Raw genomic sequence first — 16385 nt, 5'->3', positions numbered from 1 at the left:
TGCTAAAACAAACCAACAAACACAAATACTGGGCTTCTAATTAGGATACTCAAGAAATTTTAAAGTTTTAAAGTTTCAGAAATAATACATTTTATGAAATAGGGATCTGTATCAGGAAAAAAGTATATCATCACAGTACCATGTACGTATTATATAGTACCTTAAATTTGTTGAAGCAGTTTCTCATTACTTATTTCTCATGAAACAATCCAAAATATCAAGAAGGGAAGACAGTTGAATAAACACACCATTTCCAAGTAGTCAGTGATTAAATTGAACTTAGTGTACCCTAAGAAATACAAGCTCCCTTGACAGAGAACAAACAGAACAATAAAATCCAGTTTCCTCCTTGTTCTATTTTTGTGAGCAAAATAAGTACTCATTTTAAGCTTCCATCTCTATTACTTAAAAATCTCTCTCCGTCTTCTTCCTCTTCTGCTTTGCTCTTGTCTCTAATGAAGGTCTGTTCTGCCCCCGTTCCAAGGCTAACTTCCTCACTATGTCCTTGATCTCATCTTTCCTGCCTCTCTTTGGAGAAGCCTGTGATGGTTAGTTAGTTCACTTATTCAACAGATACTCACTATTGACAGTCCCTGGGTTAGGTGTCAGGGGATACAGAGATGACATTCTGTGTCCTGAAGTTGTCACATCTAATAGGGGAGGCACACAGACAGTGAGAATTCAGTGTGATTGATCCTAGGGTTTAAAAGGGATCTTTGGGAGCCTAAAGGCAGGATGCCAAATTCATTCTGGGAAACTAGGAAACATTTTCCAAACGTGGCATCTAACCTGAGAATAGGACATGAGAGTGAGAGTGAACAGCGTGTAGAAGAGGAATGAGGAAGAATGGCTGAGGCAAGTCCTTTGCCATGGCACATTTGAGGGGGATGCGCAGGATGCGATTCTGAGGGGCTTTAATTACATTTCTGCCATCAATTTATTGTGGGATTTTGATCAAATAATCTAACCTTTTAACACTTAATTTCCTAACTTATAAAGAGACAGGGAAACATGCTCTAAATTTACATCATGCCAACTGTGTCAATCTATGCTATAGGTGTGTGTATATGTGTGTATGTTTGTATGTCTTATATAACCATTTCAGTCCTTTAATGAGTAGATAAGAATCTTTGTATAATTTGCATGTTTGTTGTTTAAGTGCTTGGCTAAATTTATCTTTGTCTCTTTTACCAAAAAAAAAAAAGTGTTTACAGAACAATGTAATAAAATTAGGAGCAAAGGAATATTTTATTTGTTATACTTCAAGATGAATACCACCAAAATGTTTTCATTTCAACTGAAAAATCTCTTTATAACCGTGCTTGAATATAAACAACCCATTTGTTCTACATTAGTGAAATGTTAGTGTGTGTATTTGTGTGTGTGTAAGGGTATGTGTCTAGCACTCACACCTCTGCACTGTGATCATTCTATCAGGTATTTCTAGATATCCAAGCAATGTGTTGGATCTATGTAAAAAAAATCTGACAGGCTGGGCGCGGTGGCTCACGCTTGTAATCCCAGCACTTTGGGAGGCCGAGGCTGGCGGATCACGAGGTCAGGAGGTCGAGACCACGGTGAAACCCTGTCTCTACTAAAAATACAAAACAAAATTAGCCGGGCATGGTGGCGGGCGCCTGTAGTCCCAGCTACTTGGAGAGGCTGAGGCAGGAGAATGGCGTGAACCCGGGAGGCGAAGCTTGCAGTGAGCTGAGATTGCGCCACTGCACTCCAGCCTGGGCGACAGAGCGAGACTCTGTCTAAAAAAAAAAGAAAAAAAAAATCTGACAGCTACCATCAATAACGATATAATTGTGTAGCGTTTAAACAGTTTGTAATGAGCTCTCAAATGCATTTTTAAAATATTTAATAAATAAAATTAATAGTAATACACCTATCATTTATTGAGTACTTAAAATGTATCTGATGCTGTGCTAAGCACTTTAACCTTCACGGCCGGGCATGTTGGCTCACACCTATAATCCCAGCACTTTGGAAGGCCGAGGCAGGTGGATCACGAGGTCAGAAGTTCAAGACCAGCCTGGCCAAGATGGTGAAACCCCATCTCTACTAAAAATACAAAATTACCAGGGTGTGGTGGTAATAAACAAATAAATAAATAAAAGCCAGGTGGCTCTCACTAAAAATTCCATGCCTTTTTCCATTATACAGCAGGAGACCCTTAAATTATAGCAAAATCAGTCTCCATTCCACAAATCTATGTTGACATCATACTATGAGTGAAAAGAGGTTTTTTAATTCAAGTTATTTGAATTAAGCATATTCTATTGTATGTTCAAAGATAGTTGTCCCAATTTAAAAATGTCCTTGGTTGAAGAGGACAGAAGCAGAGCCAGAGCTACAAAGAGCCATTGCTATATCAACAAATAATTGAATTTAGGCTAATGAAAATGAACTCACTGTCAAAAATCATCATGAAATTAAAATATTCTCTGCTCTTGACTGGCTGGAATAATATTTGATTCCTGAGTTCTGCCTTTCCACTTATTCTGTCATAATCTTTGAGATATATGAAGTCATCCCTGAATACTGTTTAATGCTCTGGTTAAACTCCATTTCACTCTGACCAATCAGAGTATGTGAGCTGATCACAAGGAGCTATTATCGAGAGACTTGTCAGAGGATGTCACTGCCCAATATGTTTTTATGACCCTTTTTATCTGTAAGAGTTGCTGGTATTGCTTTTTAGAATGAAATAGACTAATTTTGTCCATTACAGTGTTGATAGTTTGATAACTCACTGTGGGAACCAATTGATCTTATCACAATAATATAACCAGTAGAGGAAATATAACTGAAGCATGTACAGTTTTATTTGATATATTGTTTATGCAGGTTGAGAAAAGACTGAAATATGCTCCTTTTGCTGGAAATATAATAACTAAAACCCCCATAGCCTTGATGTTTTTTATCTTTTATTGCTTTTCCTTGACTAAGAGAATTTGGTTTTGGTAACTAAATGAATTTAGAATAAAGTCATTTATTTGTGTCATACATAAGCTTGATTAAGAAAGTTTTTATGGCCAAGGGCCGTGGCTCACGCCTGTAATCCCAGCATTTTGAGAAGCCAAGGCAGGAGGATCACATGAGTCTTGGAGTTCAAAACCAGCCTGGGCAACATAGTGAGATCTTGTCTCTACAAAAACTAAAAATAAAAAAGATAGCAAGGCATAGTGGCATGGCATTGCACTCCAGTGATCACGCCATTGCACTCCAGCCCTGGGTGACAGAGTGAGATCCTGTCTCGAAAAAACAAAGGAAGATTTTTTTTTTTATTGTACTTTAAGTTTTAGGGTACATGTGCACAATGTGCAGGTTTGTTACATATGTATCCATGTGCCATGTTGGTGTGCTGAACCCATTGTCATTTAGCATTAGGTGTATCTCCTAATGCTATCCCTCCCCGCTCCGCCCACCCCACAACAGTCCCCGGAGTGTGATGTTCCCCTTCCTGTGTCCAAGTGTTCTCATTGTTCAATTCCCACCTATGAGTGAGAACATGTGGTGTTTGGTTTTTTGTCCTTGCGATAGTTTACTGAGAATGATGATTTCCAGTTTCATCTATGTCCCTACAAAGGACATGAACTCATCATTTTTTATGGCTGCATAGTATTCCATGGTGTATATGTGCCACATTTTCTTAATCCAGTCTATCGTTGTTGGACATTTGGGTTGGTTCCAAGTCTTTGTTATTGTGAATAGTACAGCAATAAACATACGTGTGCATGTGTCTTTATAGCAGCATGATTTATAGTCCTTTGGGTATATACCCAGTAATGGGATGGCTGAGTCAAATGGTATTTCTAGTTCTAGATCCCTGAGGAATCGCCACACTGACTTCCACAATGGTTGAACTAGTTTACAGTCCCACCAACAGTGTAGAAGTGTTCCTGTATCTCCACATCCTCTGCAGCACCTGTTGTTTCCTGACTTTTTAATGATGGCCATTTTAACTGGTGTGAGATGAAAGAGAGTGCATAAAAGAGAAACCATAGGCAGGGACAGTACCTCATGCCTGTAATCTCAGCACTTTGGCAGGGCAAGGCAAGCGGATCGCTTGAGCCTAGGAGTTTGAGAGAAGCCTGTGCAACACAAAGAGACCTCATCTCTCCAAAAAATACAAAAATTAGCCAGGCACGATGGCACATGCCTGTAGTCTCAGTTATTTGGGAGGCTGAGATGGGAGGATCACTTGGGCCTGAGGGGTTGAGGCTGCAGTGAGCCATGATTATGCACTGTACTCCAGTGTGGGCAACAGAGCAAGACCCTGTCTCAGAAAAAGAAAGAAACCATAAAAAATATAATGGCTTAAAACAGATGGTGTATTTCTCCCACAGATATTAATCTAGAGAGAAAATGACCAGCCCCAAAAGGCAGATAGCTCAGTTACGTAAGATCATTCAAGGACTCAGATTCTATAATGAGTTTGTTCAATTATCTCTTAGGATGTTGTCCTCATGTACATAGTTAAAGTCATACACATCTTTCAATTCAGAGGAAGAGGGAAATTTCAAGCAAAAGTAGAGGGAAGGCAATTTCCTTTTAAGCAAATAGTGAGGAAGTTGCATACATCACTTTTATTCACATTCCATTGACAAAAATTTTGTCCACGGCCACACTCAGCTGCAAGGGAACTAGGAAATAATTGTCTGAAATTCAGCAGCCATGTGCCGTGTTAATTATTATATCTATGGAACCAGGAGAAAACTTTATTTTTTTTTTTTGAGACTGAGTTTCGTTCTTGTTGCCCAGGCTGGAGTGCAATGGCGTGATCTCGGCTCACTACAACCTCTACCTCCAAGGTACAAGAGATTCTCCTGCCTCAGCCTCCCGAGTAGCTGGGATTACAGGCAGGCACCACCACGCCTGGCTAATTTTGTATTTTTAATAGAGATGGGGTTTCACCATGTTGGTCAGGCTGGTCTCGAACTCCCGACCTCAGGAGATCCGCCCACCTTGGCCTCCCAAAGTACTGGGATTACAGATGTGAGCCACTGTGCCTGGCCAGGAGAAAACTTTTTAAGAAAACAATCAGCAGTCTATCATAGTCTACCCTACTGACCTTTCACTGTCTGTGATTACCATTATTCTCACACATAGATACTCCCTCTCTCCCAAGGGAGACATTCCAAGGCTCCCTTGGATTACTTCATCTGCTCAAAGTCAAAAATACCCGGATGATGCACATTCCTGACTTTCAGGTCGATGATGGTCACTCACAGTTCACTAACGTGTTTTCTGTTCATCTCACATCCAGTATACAAAAGTGGTAGGAAAAATATAACTGCAATAAAAGCTGTCATTCAGAAGATGGAAGAATGGGGAACATGTCACAGTCAGTCCATAGGAATTTCCAAGATTCTTGCTATTTCAGTAGAGGAGATTTCTTGGTTAGCCTGTGTAGCTGTCCCCTGTTTCTAATTTCTAAGAACTACACCATTTTCCATTGTCCTCCATGGCCATATCTAAAGTTGGTGTTAGAGGCCAGGCGCAGTGGCTCACACCTGTAATCCCAGCACTTTGGGAGGCCAAGGCAGGCAGATAACTCGAGATCAGGAGTTCAAGATCAGCCTGGCCAACATGGTGAAACCCCTTCTCTACTAAAAGTATAAAAAAAAAATCAGCTGGGTGTGGTGGCAGGCGCCTGTAATCCCAGCTACTCGGGAGGCTGAGGCAGGAGACTCACTTGAACCCCAGAGGATGGAGGTTGCAGTGGGCTGAGATTACACCACTGCACTCCAGCCTGGACAAAACAGTGAGACTTCATCTCAAAAAAAAAATAATAATAATAATAAAGTTGGTGTTAGAGAATAGTACATCCCCCTAGGGAGCTGCACGCTTTCAAAAACTTGCTACTTGTGGAGATTTGGAAGCCCAAGAGTTGTGATAGTGGTCAAATAAATGACTCTTTTTAAGACCAATTTTGATTTCTTTTGGGAAATAATTCTCTGAATACTTTTGTCGACTTGTGGTTTTTTTGCTTCCATTCAGTTCCTTCTGAGTAAACAGGTCTAAAGATTTCTTCTAGACATAGTTCCTAAGTCTTCTCATTTATTTGTTTACCTGTTTGCATTTAATGGCCCATCCTTTTTCCCTCCATTTTAATGGCGCATCCTTTTTCCCTCCATTTTAATGGTGGTTACCCTGAGGCTAGCTAAAATCACAAACTTGAGTCAGAAGGCAATACCATTAATGTGATCTTTGCCTCTTAGCTGGCTGTATGTTTTGGCTAAGTCTTAATGAGAGATACTTATGAAAAATGTACAGCCTTTTAAATCCTTCTGTTTGGGGACAAGTAGTTTGATTTTCTAATCCTGAATCCTTAAATTAGGGTACTTAATCAGTTTAGATTGTAGACCACTTTCTCTGAAGTGACAGGTATTATAGGCACACAGTCTACCTTCCAAGTTATCAAAGGCAATAGTTTTGCTAAATATTGTGACACGACATAAAAAGGATCATTAGTTTTCCAGACTGCAATATTGGTTTTTTCACCTTGACCTTTACTCAGCCACAAAGCCAAGAAACATTGACATTTTAAGTTTTTATTTTGGCAGTATATCAATTCTGGTTACCTATCCCAAAATATAATACCTTAAATAAGAATTTTTTTTCTTTTTATGTGATGGTATGTAGAGATAGCACATGGTCCAGACCTTTATACATCTGAGCTCCGTGAGATCATTCACAGACTTGTGTTCTTTTCATCCTATTGTTCTGCAGCAGTATTTCTCATACTCAGTACTATTGGCATTTGGGGGCAGTTAATTCTTTGTTATAGGTGGCTGTCATGTGCATTACAGGATGTTCAACAGTACCCCTCATCTCTACAGGATGCCCATAGGACATTCTCAGTTGAGACAAACAACATCTGCAGACATTGCCCAATGTTCCTCTGGGGGCAAAATCACCCAGGTTGAGAATCATTGCTTTATAGTTGCCTAGGATCTCATCGTCATCTGCATGATCAAAGCAGATTTTGATCCGTAATGAAGAGAAAAATCAATCATTCGAAATCACTCTAGATTTTATAATTGGCAGACAAAGACATTAATACTGTAACTTTATTCCATATGTTCAAAAAAATAAGTAAAGAAATGCAAGATATTTAAAAAGAACCAAATTAAACTTTAAGAGATAAAAAGTACAATATCTGATAGAACTAAGAAATATATTGAATAGGAGAAGGGCAGATGGGACATTGCAGAAGAAAAGATTAGTGAACTTGAAAACATAGCAATTGAAACTATTCAAAATTCAATACAAAGAAAAAGCAAATTTAAAAAAAAGACAGAAAGGAGCATCAGTGAGTTGTGAAATCCTTCAAAAGGCCTAATGAATGTGTAACTGGAGGACGTGAAGGAAAGGAGGGGAGTGAACGGTGGGCAAAAAGCACTTGAAGAAATAATGGCTGTTATTTTTCCAAATTTGATGAAAATTTTTCCAAATTTGATGAAAATTATAGACCCAAGAAGTTTAGTGAATTCCAAGCAAAAGAAATATGAAGAAAACTATGTTGAGGCATGTTATGATGAAATTGCTCAAAACCAGTGATAAAGGTAAAATCTTAAAAAGCATCCAAAGGAAAAAGATAATATGTGTAAAGAAACAAAGTACATCAGCAGATTTCTCCTTAGAAACAGTGCCAGCAATAAGACAGTGGGACCACATGTTAAAAATACTAAACAAAACAAGACAAAAAGCAAAACTGTCTCTCAAAAACTAAGGTGAAATGCTTTTATAGACATACAAAAGCTAAAAGAATCCATCACTGGGAGATCTGGATTACTGAAAATGTTAAAGGAAGTCCTAAGGAAGAAGAAAAATAATACTTCACTGAAATATGAATCTGTTCTATGCAAAAGAATTGGGGAGCATGGCAAATGGTACCTACCTATGTGGGTAAAAATATAATAAGAATACAATTCTGTATTCTTCAGGTCCTTTCTTTGCTTATCACTTTGGTGGGTTTCTCTTCCTCTGTAGCTTTCAACAATAAGTCCTTGAACTTTCTGCATTTTTTTTTTAAGTCAGAGTCTCACACTGTCACCCAGGCTGGAGTGTAATGGCGTGATCTCAGCTCACTGCAACCACTGCCTCCTGGGTTCAAGCAATTCTCCTGCCTCAGCCTCCCGAGTAGCTGGAGTTACAGGTGCCTGCCACCATGCCCGGCTAATTTTTTGTATTTTTAGTAGAGATAGGGTTTCACTGTGTTGGCCAGGCGTGTCTCAAACTCCTGACCTTGTGATCCACCTGCCTTAGCCTTCCAAAGTGCTGGGATTACAGGTGTGAGCCACTGCACCTGGCCACCTTCTGCATTTTTATATGCATTATTGCCTTTGGAGAAGTCGTAAATACACTTTTCAAAAAAAGTAATTTCTAGCTTTTGTCCTAACCCAACTTCCAATTTAATAACTTTAGTGATTCTATATAAAATCTTCAGTGGGCCAGGCAACTTGTGTACAGCACAACTTCAGGGATTGCTGATTGCACATAGACTATGATTGCACATCTGTACATCATGTTTCTGATTATAACACTGCATTCACCTTTTCACTCTCCCATCAAAAGTATTTGAATTGAACTCGAGTACTGTTTCCTAAAAACATCTTTATCTCATATATCATCTTCCCTTTTCTTTGTGTAATACTGAGCCTTCCTAGCCCTTATGTTGTGGCTTAAGCCCCACCTTCTTTAAAGGATGGTTCTAAACTCTTTCTGCCCAAAATGAACATCTACTGTGATTATACCACGTGTGATTCATTATGACACCAAAATGCTGTCTTGTTGTTATTTAGATGTTTCATATGTGTATGAAATATATGTGTATGAAATATATGTGTATGAAAGTACATGCTTTCGATATATATATATTTCTTTTTAATTATACTTTAAGTTCTGGGGTACATGTGCACAACGTGCAGGTTTGTTACATATGTATACATGTGCCATGTTGGTGTGCTGCACCCATTAACTCATCATTTACATTAGGTGTATCTCCTAATGCTATCCCTCCCCCCTCCCACCACCCCATGACAGGCCCCGGTGTGTGATGTTCCCCTGCCTGTGTCCAAGTGTTCTCATTGTTCAATTCCCACCTATGAGTGAGAACATGCAGTGTTTGGTTTTTTGTTCTTGTGATAGTTTGCTGGGAATGATGGTTTCCAGCTTCATCCATGTCCCTACAAAGGACATGAACTCATCCTTTTTTATGGCTGCATAGTATTCCATGGTATATATGTGCCACTTTTTTTTTTTTTTTTTTTTTTTTTTGAGACAGAGTCTCGCTCTGTCGCCCAGGCTGGAGTGCAGTGGCGCAATCTCGGCTTACTGCAAGCTTCGCCTCCTGGGTTCACGCCATTCTCCTGCCTCAGCCTCTCCAAGTAGCTGGGACTACAGGTGCCCGCCACCACGCCCAGCTAATTTTTTGCATTTTTAGTAGAGACAGGGTTTCACTGTGGTCTCGATCTCCTGACCTCGTGATCTGCCCGCCTCGGCCTCCCAAAGTGCTGGGATTACAAGCGTGAGCCACCGCGCCTGGCCCACATTTTCTTAATCCAGTCTATCACTGTTGGACATTTGGGTTGGTTCCAAGTCTTTGCTATTGTGAGTAGTGCCGCAATAAACATACATGTGCATGTGTCTTTATAGCAGCATGATTTATATTCCTTTGGGTATATACCCAGTAATGGGATAGCTGGGTCAAATGGTATTTCTAGTTCTAGATCCCTGAGGAATCACCACACTGACTTCCACAATGGTTGAACTAGTTTACAGTCCCACCAACAGTGTAAAAGTGTTCCTATTTCTCCACATCCTCTCCAGCACCTGTTGTTTCCTGACATTTTAATGATAGCCATTCTAACTGGTGTGAGATGGTATCTCATTGTGGTTTTGATTTGCATTTCTCTGATGGCCAGTGATGATGAGCATTTTTTCATATGTCTGTTGGCTGCATAAATGTCTTCTTTTGAGAGGTGTCTGTTCATATCCTTTGCCCACTTTTTGATGGAGTTGTTGGTCTTTTTCTTGTAAATTTGTTTGAGTTCTTTGTAGATTCTGGATATTAGTCCTTTGTCAGATGAGTAGATTGCAAAAATTTTCTCCCATTCTGTAGGTTGCCTGTTCACTCTGATGGTAGTTTCTTTTGCTGTGCAGAAGCTCTTTAGTTTAATTAGATCCCATTTGTCAATTTTGGCTTTTGTTGCCATTGCTTTTGGTGTTTTAGACATGAAGTCCTTGCCCATGCCTATGTCCTGAATGGTATTGCCTAGGTTTTCTTCTAGGGTTTTTATGGTTTTAGGTCTAATATTTAAGTCTTTAATCCATCTTGAATTAATTTTTGTGTAAGGTGTAAGGAAGGGATCCAGTTTCAGCTTTCTACATATGGCTAGCCAGTTTTCCCAGCACCACTTGTTAAATAGGGAATCCTTTCCCCATTTCTTGTTTTTGTCAGGTTTGTGAAAGATGAGATGGTTGTAGATGTGTGGTATTATTTCTGAGGGCTCTGTTCTGTTCCATTGGTCTATATCTCTGTTTTGGTACCAGTACCAGGCTGTTTTGGTTACTGTAGCCTTGTAGTATAGTTTAAAGTCAGGTAGCGTGATGCCTCCAGCTTTGTTCTTTTGGCTTAGGATTGACTTGGCAATGCGGGCTCTTTTTTGGTTCCATATGAACTTTAAAGTTGTTTTTTCCAATTCTGTGAAGAAAGTCATTGGTAGCTTGATGGGGATGGCACTGAATCTATAAATTACCCTGGGCAGTGTGGCCATTTTCACAATATTGATTCTTCCTATCCATGAGCATGGAATATTCCTCCATTTGTTTGTGTCCTCTTTTATTTCGTTGAGCAGTGGTTTGTAGTTCTCCTTGTAGAGGTCCTTCACATCCCTTGTAAGTTGAATTCCTAGGTATTTTATTCTCTTTGAAGCAATTGTGAATGGGAATTCACTCATGATATGGCTCTCTGTTTGTCTTTTATTGGTGTATAAGAATGCTTGTGATTTTTGTACATTGATTTTGTATCCTGAGACTTTGCTAAAGTTGCTTATCAGCTTAAGGAGATTTTGGGCTGAGACAATGGGGTTTTCTAGATATACAATCATGTCATCTGCAATCAGGGACCTGCTTTACTTAAATGCTATTTAAAGAATTTGGTGGATGCTCTTTGAAATTTTTCTTCCTTTGTTACTCTTCTCTGGAGCAGCTCTGCATTTCCGCATGGGATGTCACTTTGCATCACAGGAAAGAGTGGACATTTTGTGGGTACAGTGGATTGAGGTAGTGATATTGAGAGACACGACTAGCTGGATTTCCTAGGCCGACTAAGAATTCCCAAGCCTAGCTGTGGACGGTGACCACACCCACCTTTAAACACGGAGCTTGTAACTCAGCTCACACCCGACCAATCAGGTAGTAAAGAGGGCTCACTAAAATACAAATTAGGCTAAAAACAGGAGGCAAAGAAATAGTCAAATCATCTGTCATCTGAGAGCACAGGGTGAAGGACAATGATTGCGGTATAAACCCCAGGCATTCCGCAGCTGGGATCGGGCAACCCCCTTTGGGTCCCCTCCCATCGTATGGGAGCTCTGTTTTCACTCTATTAAATCTTACAACTGCACACTCTTCTGGTCCATGTTTGTTCCGGCTGGAGCTGAGCTTTTGCTCACCGTTCATCACTGCTGAATGCTACCATTGCAGACCCAACGTTGACTTCCACCCCTCTGGATCCGGCAGGGTGTACACTGCACTCCTGATCCAGTGAGGCGCCCACCGCCCCTCCCAATGGGGCTAAAGGCTTGCCATTGTTCCTGCGTGGCTAAGTGCCCAGGTTCGTCCTAATCTAGCCAAACACTAGTCGCTGGGTTCAACGGTTCTATTCCGTGACTCACGGCTTCTAATAGAGCTATAACACCGCATGGCCCAAGGTTCCATTCCTTGGAATCTGTGAGGCCAAGAACCCCAGGTCAGAGAACAAAAGGCTTCCTACCGTGTTGGGAGCGGCTGTCACCATCTTGAGAACTCTAAGAACAAAGACCCACCCTGCCCCCGCCGCCCGTAACAGTATGAGGCAGTACCAGATAAGAAATCTAAATACATTCCTAGGTCTTCCTGAGCTAGTTCTTTTTGTAATGACTTCATTATTCAAGTTAATGCCTAATACATAAGAGATATTCAAATAGAATTGCAACAAACTTAGTCAAATCTGTATTCATCCTCAATTTGAAATTAGTACTGCCATTCTCTGTTGATAATTGAGAGGTTACTGAACATCTTTGCATCTTTGGTATGTTTTCTTCTTTTTTTTTTTTTTTTTTTGAGACAGAGTCTCACTCTGCCGCCAGGCTGGAGTGCGGTGGCGTGATCTCAGGCCACTGCAACCTCCACCTCGCGAGTTCAAGTGATTCTCCTGCCTCAGCCTCCCTAGTGGCTGGGACTACAGGCGCAAGCCACCATGCCTAGCTAATTTTTTTTATCTTTGCTAGAGACGGCCAGGATGGTCTCCATCTCATGACCTCATGATCCGCCCGCCTCGGCCTCCTAGAGTGCTGAGATTACAGGCGGTGAGTTTTTCTTCTTCTTCTTTTTTTTATTTTTATTTGAGACGGAGTCTGGCTTGTCACCCAGGCTGGAGTGCAGTGGTGCGATCTCGGCTCACTACAAGCTCCGCCTCCCGGGTTCACGCCATTCTCCTGCCTCAGCCTCCCGAGTAGCCGGGACTACAGGCGCCCGCCAACACGCCCGGCTAATTTTTTTGTATTTTTAGTAGAGACGGGGTTTCACCGTGTTAGCCAGGATGGTCTTGATCTCCTGACCTCATGATCCGCCCACCTCGGCCTCCCAAAGTGCTGGGATTACAGGCTTGAGCCACTGCACCCGGACCAAGTTTTTCTTCTTTTATTTGGATAACTATAGATTTACCTGCTTATTCTCTGTTCTTCCTTCTCTTTAGTGCTCTGTTGTCAATTTATTATATTTATCTTATCTCAGATTTCTTTTCTTTCTTTTATATGACCAGTGTGCAGTCCCTCCTATATTGTGGTGGGAGGTGAGAGAGGTTTACCCCAGCAAGCGTGGGACTGGTAGTGGGAACATCTTCTACCCAGACATGGTAATGTTTTATTTTGTAAAGGCTGAGTTGAGTAGATGAACTGAAGGAGGTAACTGAGACAAGCATGGGCCATCAAGCAAGACTGGCCTGAGGGGCATGTCAGGAATCGGAGTACAAAGCCAAGAATAGACCAAACTGCAGGAAAGCAAAATCAAAATGAGTGTAAAGGAAGGCAGCCTAGAAATGGGGGTGAGGGTAGTGTGTGGAGAGCAACGTGGGTGTTTACCTGGTACTGGACTTTTACATGTTCTACAAGCCCTTGCATAGTTGAGGAAGCTCCATTTTGAAGAATCAGTATTGGAGCAGAAGCCACCAGTCAGTTTCTTCTTGATTATTAAATCATAAGCAACTCCTCCTTAATTAAAAAATAATGAAAGATGGCATATTTTAAATAGGACCCATTGTATTCTCAGTAGCATTTAAATGAAAACGTATGTTTTGGGGGTGAGAATATACTACAGTATTTCACAATACAATATTTCCATATGAGTGATTTTTTATTCTATTTTATTTTTATTTTTGAGACAGAGTTTCACTCTTGTTGCCCAGGCTGGAGTGCAATGGTGCAGTCTTGGCTCACTGCAACCTCTGCCTGCCAGGTTCAAGCAATTCTCCTGCCTCAGCCTCCTGAGTAGCTGGGATTACAGGCATGCACCGCCAATCCCGACTAATTTTGTATTTTTAGTAGAGACAGGGTTTCACTGTATTGGCCAGGCTGGTCTCAAACTCCTGACCTCAGGTGATCCACCCACTTCGGCCTCCCAAAGTGCTGGGATTACAGGCGTGAGCCACTGCACTCACCCTGAGTGATTTTAAAATAGAGAATTGTCTTGTTCTGAGATTAGGGTTAGCTTATCGTTCAGCTACTGTTTCAGTAAAATAAATAATTCCAGTAAAGGAACAATAATTGTAGTTATCTTGGCTTGGTATATTGTGCTATGTTTAGGCAATTTTAGAGTAAAGAGAAGAAATCAAAAGCTCTTGCTTAGTACACTTGCTGCTTAGGCATTCTTGTTGGAAAATAATGCATTCTCATTTCAGAGCAAAGACAGCAAAGCTGACTCTGGTATTTGGAGAGCTAAAGGAGTGATACTTCTTTTAAGAACGGGACCATTCGAGCCCTGTAGGAGCTTTTGAGCATGTGTATTCAACTGCTCACTCTCATGTCTATAACCCACGCTGCTTCTCCACCATTATATACAGACCATAAGCCCTACAGTGGTGACAGCTGCTTTTAGGCCCCTTTGCCTTAAATACAGCAGAATGCTTATATATTAGACTTTTAGTTCTTGAATTTTGGCTAGGTATTTCATCTTTCATTTAAATGTTGTAGCATCCCATGATCAGAGCATTATAACCTGGAGTATCACTGATAGGAAAGAAATAGTAAAAAACCGTATGTAAATATGTAAATGTAAAAATAAATGGAAATTTGAACTCTATTATTTGACTAATGTGTGTATACCGTCTGGCTAACTCCATTTCAAACATCTTATGCATTTACTTGTAGTTTTTATCTTCTCTAAATATAATAACTTGTAGAGGAAGAGTGTGGAAGAGTCTTGCATTTACCAAAGTGATTTCTATGTCATTTTCTTGAGTTTGATTTCAGTCTTATGACTGGTAAATTCTACGTATCTGCCCTTTTGAGCAAATAAACTTGTCAATCAGATATTTTCTAACAGGGATATTTTTTGTTAATATTAGTTTAGGTTCATGTGGACATGGTTTAAAAAACTTTGGGAACTTTAACGATCAGATTTTATAATACTTTATTAGTTATAGCCAACTACGTTACTACTTCCATCAGCACCCATACTCTGTTTCTTTGTGAAATGAAAAATATTGTTTTATTTGACACTCCCCTCCTTATTATATTGTACACAGTAAAATCCAAACGGAAGCCAATAACTTCTGAACTCCAATTGTGTCCATCCTGTAAAGCATATGGGTTTGTTCACTGATTTACTTCCAGAGAACTAGATCATCATCATGAGAACCCCCACATTCCCCAAATCAAATTTACATGTTTCTGAAGGAACACCAAATGGCAGTGAGCACTTTGCTAAATAACATTGAGCTTTATTTATTTTCTTATGGATTTTATGCTGTTTTACTATGTGTCAGTATCCCTCCCTTCTTTTAGAAATCCATAAACATTGCACTTGCTTTCATTTTGAACTTTCTTCTTACTAATTTAGACATTAAAGAGACATATATGCTTATTATCCCCTAGTTTAATATATATATTTTTAAAAATTAAGCTGATATTTTAATTTTATTTCTTCATGTGAGCATCATTTATTCATTTGTCCATTTACTCAATATTTATTTAAATGATCTGTGACCACAGTGACTAAAAACTGTTGGGTACTAGAGGTGTGAAAATGAATGTGTTGTGTGGTTAATCTTAGAGTTTCACTGGGAAGTAGGGGAGACAGACATGCATACAAATAATTGTCATAGAAGAGTTGTTATTGTAGGGTCATAAATGAGACAGGATGCAAAGCCAGAGGAGGGAGGTAATGACAGGGATGACTTGAAAGAGAAAGTGAGGCTGGATGTAGTGGCTCACACCTGTAATCCCAGCACTTTGGGAGGCCGAGGTGGGTGGATCACCCGAGGTCAGGAGTTCCAGACCAGCCTGGCCAACATGGTGAAACCCTGTCTCTACTAAAAATACAAAAATGAACTGGGCGTGGTGGTGTGTGCCTGTAATCCCAACTACTTGGGAGGCTGAGGCAGGAGAATCACTTGAACCCGGGAGGCAGAGATTGCAGTGAGCTGACATTGCACCATTGCACTCTGGCCTGGGTAACAGAGTGAGACTCTGTGTCAAAAAAAAAAAAAAAAGAGAGAGAGAGTGACATTTGACTCTTGAAAGATTAGCAAGAGAAAACAAGGAATGATGTTTTAGGCAACAAGAACAATATATGTAGATAAGAAAAGCATAATTTTTAAAAAGCATATTTGGGAAATAATGAGAAGTTTCATGAGGACCTTGGGCAGGAGGGGTCAAGGTGACAGATGCAATTGGAAAGGTAGGATAGATCTAGCTTGTCTGAAGGATGTCTTGTGCTTTGAACCTGTGGACCAGAGGATATGGATACTTTCAAACAATTGCACGATCAAATATTTTGTTTTAGGAAGATAATTTGGAGGCAAAAAGACTGAAATGTGAATGTACTGGTAATACATATGGAGAATAGTTAGGATACTATTAGAATAGTCTGGGGTAGAAATAATGAAG

At 40.2% G+C, this 16385-nt stretch overlaps 1 protein-coding gene across 2 annotated transcripts in view; it reads left to right on the top strand.

The window, feature by feature from the left end:
* Window positions 1–16385, top strand: part of LOC116473208 (rab GTPase-activating protein 1-like) — a 293936-nt gene that overhangs the window by 78464 nt on the left and 199087 nt on the right. Inside the window, exon 1 of one of the 2 annotated variants that reach the window (XM_058443075.1) lies at window positions 13062–13135. The exons of the other annotated variant lie outside the window; for it this stretch is intronic. Coding sequence (XP_058299058.1) covers window positions 13133–13135 — 3 coding nt within the window. The 5' untranslated portion in view covers window positions 13062–13132. Of the gene's footprint in view, window positions 1–13061; window positions 13136–16385 lie in introns of those variants that run through there. 2 annotated transcript variants of the gene reach the window in all.

This window comes from Hylobates moloch, unplaced genomic scaffold (genome assembly GCF_009828535.3).
Source record: "Hylobates moloch isolate HMO894 unplaced genomic scaffold, HMol_V3 SCAFFOLD_8, whole genome shotgun sequence".
NCBI classification, from domain to species: Eukaryota; Metazoa; Chordata; class Mammalia; order Primates; family Hylobatidae; genus Hylobates; species Hylobates moloch.
Note: the sequence above shows the minus strand (reverse complement) of the source record. Positions and strands in the feature narration are given on the sequence as shown.